Source organism: Zalophus californianus, chromosome 10 (assembly GCF_009762305.2).
Source record: "Zalophus californianus isolate mZalCal1 chromosome 10, mZalCal1.pri.v2, whole genome shotgun sequence".
Taxonomy (NCBI): domain Eukaryota; kingdom Metazoa; phylum Chordata; class Mammalia; order Carnivora; family Otariidae; genus Zalophus; species Zalophus californianus.
Window position 1 is genome coordinate 10550019 of NC_045604.1, and position 9649 is coordinate 10559667.

Here is a 9649-nt window from a genome sequence, read left to right on the forward strand (position 1 = left end):
TGGAAACACTGTGAAGCTCAGTGGAAGAGGATTACTTTTCATGCAACACAAGTCCAGCAAGAGGGGAAGTTCATTGCAGAAATGAATTGTGGACTTTTCCAACAAGAGTTCTTTTCAAACTGATGGTATACAGGGACCTATTGGACACTGTAATGAGCCAGGTCAGTCCTAGAAGTTTCATGGCCCGAAAAAGAAGAAAGTCTTAACATTTTACCAAGTTCATTTTCCTTCCCATTGGTATAATTGTAAATCTGAGCTCTCAAGGCCCCGGGTTCAAAGCCAGCCATGTTAACTTTTATTGATTGTAATGGAAACAATAGAAAGATGCCCTCTTCCCTTGACCTATTTCCTGGGCTTTCAGGAGACAATATTTATGTCTGCACTCTTACTTTTGCTGCTGTTCCTTAAAAGCAGATCTTGCCTGTTTCGGGCATCTAGGAGTAAAGGGAAGTAGTGATTTCTCACGTCTCCTCTCCTGCTGTCTCAAAACCAAGTGGCATGAGCTTTACTTTATAGTTAAGCCTTTTTTTAACCATCCAAAAGGCCAGATTTTGAATTCTAGAAGCTGGGATGGCATTTTAGAACCTCGTTTTTTAACAGAAGCAGCCACTAGTAAAATAAAACACATAACGTGTACCAGTGGTTCTTGAGGTGTGTTCCCCTAAACATCTTCATCAGTGGCTTCTGAGAACTTGTTAGCAATTCTGATTCTCAGGCCCCAGCCCAAACCTCCTGGATCAGCGCCTCTGGGGGTGGGACTCAGCAATCTGTTTTCAGCAAGTCCTCTGGGGGATTCTGACATGTTAAAGTTTGAGAGCCACTGTATATACCAGGACTGTTCAATGTCAAAGCATGTGTTAAACTTTACTTTTTATATTAATTTAATAACTGTATAAGTAAAATAAATCATGTATTTTTTCTTACGTTAGTATACTACTTCTTCTGGCCTCTACTCTAGAGGATCACCAGCTTTGATAAGGGGCCAGACTTCTTTCTTGACGAGGCTAGGGAGGCCTGGACAGAGAAGGAGATGGGGAAGCACTATACTATGTAGCTGAATAATTTCTCTCCAGAAATGCTCCTTGCTGTGTCTTCTGGTTTTGAGGCGGGGGATCTCTTTTGGTTGAGGTAGGGCAGGAGGTTTGACTTTTTCTTCATCATTTTGCCCCACAGATCCCGTCTCCTGTTAAAATACAGCAAGAGAACCAACCAATGTTGTCAGTGTTAAGAGGAAAGTGAGTGCCAAGGACAAGTATGGTTAAGGTATGATGTTTCTTATTGGTAATTTCTTTCTGCTTTTATTTAAAATGATAAAAAATCAAAATGAATTTTTATATTTTGAATCCTCACTAATAGATGGTATATATTATATTTCAAATGCTGAAAAGCTATTGTTGGATCTAAACAGACAGACTGTAACAAATGATAATTTAATAACTGAGTCATATTAGTAGCAAGGGATGAAGGTAGGGCTACCAGGGCAGTGGGTTCTGAGCCCCCCTTTTAAAAAAGATTTTATTTTTAAGTAATCTCTACACCCGATGTGGGACTCCACCTCATGACCAGGAAATCAAGAGTTGCATGCTCTAGGGACTAAGCCAGCCAAACTAAGCTAGCCAACTCCCACACCCTGTCCATTTTTTTTTTTAAACCAAGTACTGGATGTGTATAAAATTAATATTGAACATTTTAATACAAAGCAGCATACTTTTGGTAGATATCCTGTGTTGAGATTCATCATCAATTACCTTTCCTGTTGGAAACAGCTGTCCACATTTCCTTTAGGAAAGCACCCCTCATCCTTCCCCAACCACGTGGTTTCATTTGAACAGATCCAACCTGGCTCTGGGTCTGTACTCTGATTGGCTTAAGCCAGCAGGCCAATTGCCATCTCTCAGCCACAGTGATTTGTTCAGTCATGGTAATGTAGTCCAGTCACAGCCAATGAGAATAACATTTGCTGGAATTTCTGGGAAATTCTTCCCCTGAATTCAGTGGTAGGAAGAGGAGATGTGAGCTTGATACACTTTGGTTGATCTGTATAGTGAGGGAGGCCCAGTGAGAATGGCCTGAAAAAGCACAATGTCAAGAGATGCAGAAAAACTGGGCCTGATAGCTTTCCGTGCCGATAGCGCTCTCGCAAACATGGTGAACGTTCCTAAAACCCGCCGGACTTTCTGCAAGAAGTGTGGCAAGCACCAGCCCCACAAAGTGACACAGTACAAGAAGGGCAAAGATTCTCCTTATGCCCAGGGAAAGCGGCGTTATGACAGGAAGCAGAGTGGCTATGGCGGGCAGACTAAGCCGATTTTCCGGAAAAAGGCTAAAACTACAAAGAAGATTGTGCTGAGGCTTGAATGTGTTGAGCCCAATTGCAGATCTAAGAGAATGCTGGCTATTAAGAGATGCAAGCATTTTGAACTGGGAGGAGATAAGAAGAGAAAGGGCCAAGTGATCCAGTTCTAAGCTTCATATTTTGTTAATATTACGAAGACAATAAAATCATGAGGTTATGTTAAAAAAAAAAAAACAACAACAAAAAAAACTGGGCCTGATAATTTGGATTAAACATTTCCAGAAGCCAGTCATACCCTTGGATTTTGAGACACATGAACCAACACATCCCTTTTACTGTTGGAGCCAGAATGATTTTTTTTTTCATCATTTGCACCTCAAGGAATTCTAAAAGTCACAGGACTTATCACCAAAGTGATCATGTATAAGATTTGTCTCCTGTTAGATGATTCAGAAGGCTCATCAGGAATTTGCAGGGTCATTTCCTGCGTTAGCAGTATTTTCTCATTTTCTGCATTCTGGATGCTCTGGCATCTGGAGCCTCACTGCCTGGGGGCGATTGCCCCTTCCAGGGCTAGCCAATTCTAGGAGACATCAAAGGACTCTCCCAGGACCATGCCTTTCATATAAAAATGAAACAATCCAGGGCCCATTCTCCATGCCACCTCTTCTATCTGGCTCCTACATTCTAGGAGGCAATATTCCTCTGCTGTAATCATCCCAGGACCAGGTACCAGACAACTAGAGAAAGCCCCCATCTCCAGAGCCTGCTGAAATTATTCAGACTAGCCAATCCCAAACCCGCTTAAACTGTCCTGCTTTGCTTTTTGTGTCGAAGCCACAATAAAGGTTCTTGTCCACACTTTCCCCTTGTTCTTCTTTCTCCTGACTGACCCTGGTGCCTCCCTTCAGGGCCCTGCACGATGTAGAATACTCCCTCCTCTTGGGAACTGTGAGTGACAAACTATTTTTTCCCCTTTAAACTTTTTTATTGTTATGTTAATCACCATACATTACATCATTAGTTATTGATGTAGTGTTCCATGATTCGTTGTTTGTGCATAACACCCAGTGCTCCACGCAGAACGTGCCCTCTTTAATCCCCAACACCAGGCTAACCCGTCCCCCCACCCTCCTCCCCTCTAGAACCCTCAGTTTGTTTTTCAGAGTCCATCGTCTCTCATGGTTCATCTCCCTCTCCAATTTCCCCCCTTCATTCTTCCCCTCCTGCTATCTTCTTATTCTTTTTGTTTTTTCTTAATATATATTGCATTATTTGTTTCAGAGGTACAGATCTGGGATTCAACAGTCTTGCACAATTCACAGTGCTCACCATAACACATACCCTCCACAATGTCTATCACCCAGCCACCCCATCCCTCCCACCCCACCCCCACTCCAGCAACCCTCCGTTTGTTTCCTGAGATTAAGAATTCCTCATATCAGTGAGGTCATATGATACATGTCTTTCTCTGATTGACTTATTTCACTCAGCATAACACCCTCCAGTTCTATCCACATCGTTGCAAATGGCAAGATCTCATTCCTTTTGATGGCTGCATAATATTCCATTGTGTATATATATATATATATATATATATATATATATATATATATATATACCACATCTTCTTTATCCATTCATCTGTCGATGGACATCTTGGCTCTTTCCACAGTTTGGCTATTGTGGACATTGCTGCTATAAACATCGGGGTGCACGTACCCCTTCAGATCCCTACATTTGTATCTTTGGGGTAAATACCCAGTAGTGCAATTGCTGGATCATATGGCAGCTCTATTTTCAACTTTTTGAGGAACCTCCATACTGTTTTCCAGAGTGGTTGCACCAGCTTGCATTCCCACCACCAGCGTAGGAGGGTTCACCTTTCTCCGCATCCCTGCCAACATCTGTCGTTTCCTGACTTGTTAATTTTAGCCATTCTGACGGGTGTGAGGTGGTATCTCACTGAAGTTTTGATTTGGATTTCCCTGATGCCGAGCAATGTTGAGCACTTTTTTGTGTCTGTTGGCCTTTTGGATGTCTTCTTTGGAAAAATGTCTGTTCATGTCTTCTGCCCATTTCTTGATTGGATCATTTGTTCTTTGGGTGTTGAGTTTGATAAGTTCTTTATAGATTTGGGATACTAGCCCTTTATCTGATATGTCATTTGCAAATATCTTCTCCCATTCTGTCGGTTGTCTTTTGGTTTTGTGGACTGTTTCTTTTGCTGTGCAAAAGCTTTTTATCTTGGTGAAGTCCGAATAGTTTATTTTTGCCCTTGCTTCTTTTGCCTTTGGCGATGTTTCTAGGAAGAAGTTGCTGCAGCTGAGGTCGAAGAGATTGCTGCCTGTGTTCTCCTTTGGGATTTTGATGGACTCCTGTCTCACGTTTAGGTCTTTCAACCATTTGGAGTCTATTTTTGTGTGTGGTGTAAGGAAATGGTCCAGTTTCATTCTTCTGCATGTGGCCGTCCAATTTACCCCACACCATTTGTTGAAGAGACTGTCTTTTTTCCATTGGACATTCTTTCCTGCTTTGTCAAAGATGAGTTGACCATAGAGTTGAGGGTCCATTTCTGGGCTCTCTATTCTGTTCCATTGATCTATGTGTCTGTTTTTGTGCCAGTACCATACTGTCTTGATGATGACAGCTTTGTAATAGAGCTTGAAGTCTGGAATTGTGATGCCGCCAGCTTTGCTTTTCTTTTTCAATGTTCCTCTGGGTATTTGGGGTCTTTTCTGGTTCCACACAAATTTTAGAATTATTTGTTCCATTTCTTTGAAAAAAGTGGATGGTATTTTGATGGGGATTGCATTGAATGTGTAGTTTGCTCTAGGTAGCATTGATATCTTCACAATATTTTTTCTTCTAATCCATGAGCATGGAACATTTTTCCATTTCTTTGTGTCTTCTTCAATTTCTTTCATGAGTATTTTATAGTTTTCTGAGTACAGATCCTTTGCCTCTTTGGTTAGATTTATTCCTAGGTATCTTATGGTTTGGGGTGCAATTGTAAATGGGATTGCCTCCTTAATATCTCTTTCTTCTGTCTTGTTGATGGTGTATAAGAATGCCACTGATTTCTGTGCATTGATTTTATATCCTGCCACTTGACTGAATTCCTGTATGAGTTCTAGCAGTTTTGGGGTGGAGTCTTTTGGGTTTTCCACATAAAATATCATATCATCTGCAAAGAGTGAGAGTTTGACTTCCTCTTTGCCGATTTGGATGCCTTTGATTTCTTTTTGTTGTGTGATTGCTGTGGCTAGGACTTCTAATACTATGTTGAATAGCAGTGGTGATAGTGGACATCCCTGCTGCATTCCTGACCTTAGGGGGAAAGCTCTCAGTTTTTCCCCATTGAAAATGATATTCACTGTGGGTTTTTCATAGATGGGGTTTATGATATTGAGGTATGTACCCTCTATCCGTATACTCTGAAGAGTTTTGATCAAGAAAGGATGCTGTACTTTGTCAAATGCTTTTTCTGCATCTACTGAGAGGATCATATAATTCTTGTTCTTTCTTTTGTTAATGTATTGTATCACGTTGATTGATTTGTGGATGTTGAACCAACCTTGCAGCCCAGGGATAAATCCCACTTGGTCGTGGTGAATAATCCTTTCAATGTACTGTTGGATCCTATTGGCTAGTATTTTGGTGAGAATTTTTGCATCCATGTTCATCAAGGATATTGGTCTGTAATTCTCTTTGATGGGGTCTTTGTCTGGTTTGGGGATCAAGGTATTGGTGGCCTCATAAAACGAGTTTGGAAGTTTTCCTTCCATTTCTATTTTTTGGAACAGTTTCAGAAGAATAGGTATTAATTCTTCTTTAAATGTTTTGTAGAATTTCCCTGGGAAGCCATCTGGCCCTGGGCTTTTGTTTGTTGGGGGATTTTTGATGACTGCTTCAATTTCCTTAGTGGTTATAGGTCTGTTCAGGTTTTCTATTGCTTCCTGGTTCAGTTTTGGTAGTTGATACATCTCTAGGAATGCATCCATTTCTTCCAGGTTATCTAATTTGCTGGCATAGAGTTGCTCATAATATGTTCTTATAATTGTTTGTATTTCTTTGGTGTTGGTTGTGATCTCTCCTCTTTCATTCACAATTTTATTTATTTGGGTCATTTCTCTTTTCTTTTTGATAAGCCTGGCCAGGGGTTTATCAATCTTGTTAATTCTGTCAAAGAACCAGCTCCTAGTTTCGTTGATCTGTTCTACTGTTCTTTTGGTTTCTATTTCATTGATTTCTGTTCTGATCTTTATTATTTCTCTTCTCCTGCTGGGTTTAGGCTTTATTTACTGTTCTTTCTCCAGCTCCTTTAGGTGTAGGGTTAGGTTGTGTATTTGAGACCTTTCTTGTTTCTTGAGAAAGCCTTGTATTGCTATATACTTTCCTCTTAGGACTGCCTTTGCTGCATCCCAAAGATTTTGAACAGTTGTGTTTTCATTTTCATTTGTTTCCATGAATTATTTAAATTCTTCTTTGATTTCTTGGTTGACCCATTCATTCTTTAGTAGGATGCTCTTTAGCCTCCATGTATTTGAGTTCTTTCCGACTTTCCTCTTGTGATTGAGTTCTAGTTTCAAAGCACTGTGGTCCGAAAATATGCAGGGAATAATCCCAATCTTTTGGTACTGGTTGAGACCTGATTTGTGACCTAGGATGTGATCTATTCTGGAGAATGTTCCATGGGCACTAGAGAAGAATGTGTATTCCGTTGCTTTGGGATGGAATGTTCTGAATATGTCTGTGAAGTCCATTTGGTCCAGTGTGTCATTTAAAGTCTTTATTTCCTTGTTGATCTTTTGCTTAGATGATCTGTCCATTTCAGTGAGGGGAGTGTTAAAGTCCCCCACTATTATCGTATTGTTGTCAATGTGTTTCTTTGCTTTTGTTATTAATTGCCTTATATAATTGGCTGCTCCCATGTTAGGGGCATAGATATTTACAACTGTTAGATTTTTTTTTTCACCATTCAAAACTTATTTGGTATTTTAGTTGGTATGACAATTAGTTGATTGCATTGTCTTTTTACATTATATTGCCATGTACACTATATTCTGACATACATGGTACACAAAGTAAGATCCTTTAGGACAGTTATGCACAATACATGCAATATTGAATTTATACATTGGATCCCAGGACGTGACTGACTGGAAAAGATGGACTAGGCATGTCTAGTGTTGGGGGAAGAAACCCAAAGTGACAGAACACACAGTAAACACACATCTGGTGTGCAGAGCAACAGCAGCTCTTGCAGTGGAACCTCTGAGACGGTGGGGCTAACTTACATTAACCAATTTAGGGCTACAAAGACAGGTATCATCCAGTATCAGGATACAGCTGCAGGGTTTGGTGAACCATTCCTATTTGGAACTTTAGGAAACTGATGTTTTTTGTTAGGCCATTTTAATATTACTTGAGTAACAGATCAAATAATAAGGACAATATACACAACCTGCAACTAAAATCCTACTGTAGTCTAGACAGTGAAGTGGTACATTAGAAAACTTTAAAACTGCAGCTCCTTTTGGATCCCCCAAAGTGTATCCGCACTCTTCTTCAAACGGGCCTCTTCCTCAGGAGTCAGAGTCACCTTCACAACATCTGAAATTCCATTCTGTCCCAAGATGCAAGGGACACTAAGGAAAACATCATCTTTAATTCCATACAGACCCTTAATCATGGTGGAAATTGGATGCACCTGCCTAAGATTCTTCATTATACTTTTGGCCAGATCTGCCACAGACAGTCCAATGGCCCACGGAGTTTAGCATTTCAGTTTGATCACCCCACAGGCACTGTCAACCTCCTGTTTGTGAACCTCTTTCCACTGTTCCTTATCTGCATCAGTGCCTAAGTCAGGGTGCAGATTCTTCAGAGAGACACCAGCAACGTTCACTCCACTCCATACAGCCACACTGGAGTCTCCATGCTCCCCAAGGACCCACCCGCGACAGCTTACTGGGTGAACTCCCAGTCTTTCCCCCATTAGGTAATGGAACTGGGCTGAATCCAGATTGCAACCACTTCCAATAACACGGTTTTTGGGAAACCCACTTATCTTCTAAGCCACATAGGTCAAGATATCCACTGGATTGGAAACGACAAGCAACTTGCAGTTTGGGCTATATTTTATGATATTAGGAATGATGAACTTAAAGATGTTCATGTTACGCTGGATCAAATTAAGACGGCTTTCTCCCTCTTGCTAACGTGCCCCAGCTGTGATAATAACCAGCTTGGAGTTGGCAGTCACATTATAATCTTTGCCAGAGACAATTTTTGGTGTTCTAAGGAAAAGGCTGCCATGCTGGAGATCCATCATCTCTCCCTTCAGTTTGTCTTCCATGACATCAACAAAAGCAAGTTCATCTGCCAAGTCCTTCATTAAGATACTGATGGCACAAGCCATGCCAACAGCACCAACCCCAACAACTGTAATCTTATTCTGGGGGGTATGTTTTTCCTTAAGAAGATTCTGAATCAGCTGATCTTTGAGAGTTGCCATTTTGGACTTAGAACCAAAAGGAATCGGGAGCGCACGTCGGGCGGGCGGGCGTCAGTGGCACGCGAGGTTGGATCGGGACTTGGCGGCAGCGCTTCCGACACTCTTGTTAGAACTTCTTGTTGGATAATCCCTTTAAGTAGGATATAGTGTCCTTCCTCATCTCTTATTACAGTCTTTGATTTAAAATCTAATTTATCTGATATAAGGATTGCCACCCCAGCTTTCTTTTGGTGTCCATTAGCATGGTAAATTGTTTTCCACCCCCTCACTTTCAATCTGGGGGTGTCTTTGGGTCTAAAATGAGTCTCTTGCAGAGAGCATATCGATGGGTCTTGTTTTTTTATCCAATCTGATAGCCTGTGTCTTTTGATTGGGGCATTTAGCCCATTTACATTCAGGGTAACTATTGAAAGATAGGAATTCAGTGCCACTGTATTGCCTGTAAGGTGACTGTTACTGTATATTGTCTGTGTTCCTTTCTGGTCTATGCTGCTTTTAGGTTCTCTCTTTGCTTAGAGGACCCGTTTCAATATTTCTTGGAGGGCTGGTTTTGTGTTTGCAAATTCCTTTAGTTTTTGTTTGTCCTGGGAGCTTTTGATCTCTCCTTCTATTTTCAATGACAGCCTAGCTGGATATAGTATTCATGGCTGCATATTTTTTTCGTTTAGTGCTCTGAATATATCATTCCAGTCCTTTCTGGCCTGCCAGGTCTCTGTGGATAGATCTGTTGCCAATCTAATGTTTCTACCATTGTAGGTTACATATCTCTTCTCCCGAGCTGCTTTCAGGACTTTCTCTTTGTCTCTGAGACTCGTAAGTTTTACTATTAGATG

The 9649-nt window shown here is 41.0% G+C and overlaps 1 protein-coding gene and 1 pseudogene across 1 annotated transcript; one reads left to right on the top strand and one right to left on the bottom strand.

Moving 5' to 3' along the window:
• The first annotated feature begins 2124 nt into the window (after window positions 1-2124).
• On the top strand, window positions 2125-2530 carry LOC113933025 (60S ribosomal protein L36a-like). Its single transcript, XM_035722436.1, has one exon. It carries the CDS (start codon window positions 2146-2148, stop codon window positions 2464-2466), a length of 321 nt encoding a protein of 106 aa, XP_035578329.1. The 5' UTR covers window positions 2125-2145; the 3' UTR covers window positions 2467-2530.
• Window positions 2531-7817: 5287 nt separating this feature from the next.
• On the bottom strand, window positions 7818-8816 carry LOC113933271 (annotated as a pseudogene).
• Between the last annotated feature and the right edge of the window lie 833 nt (window positions 8817-9649).

What these genes read in the sequence shown, in the direction of transcription:
- LOC113933025 (XM_035722436.1), top strand. Translation starts at nt 2,146, where the DNA reads ATGGTGAACGTTCCTAAAACCCGCCGGACTTTCTGCAAGAAGTGTGGC.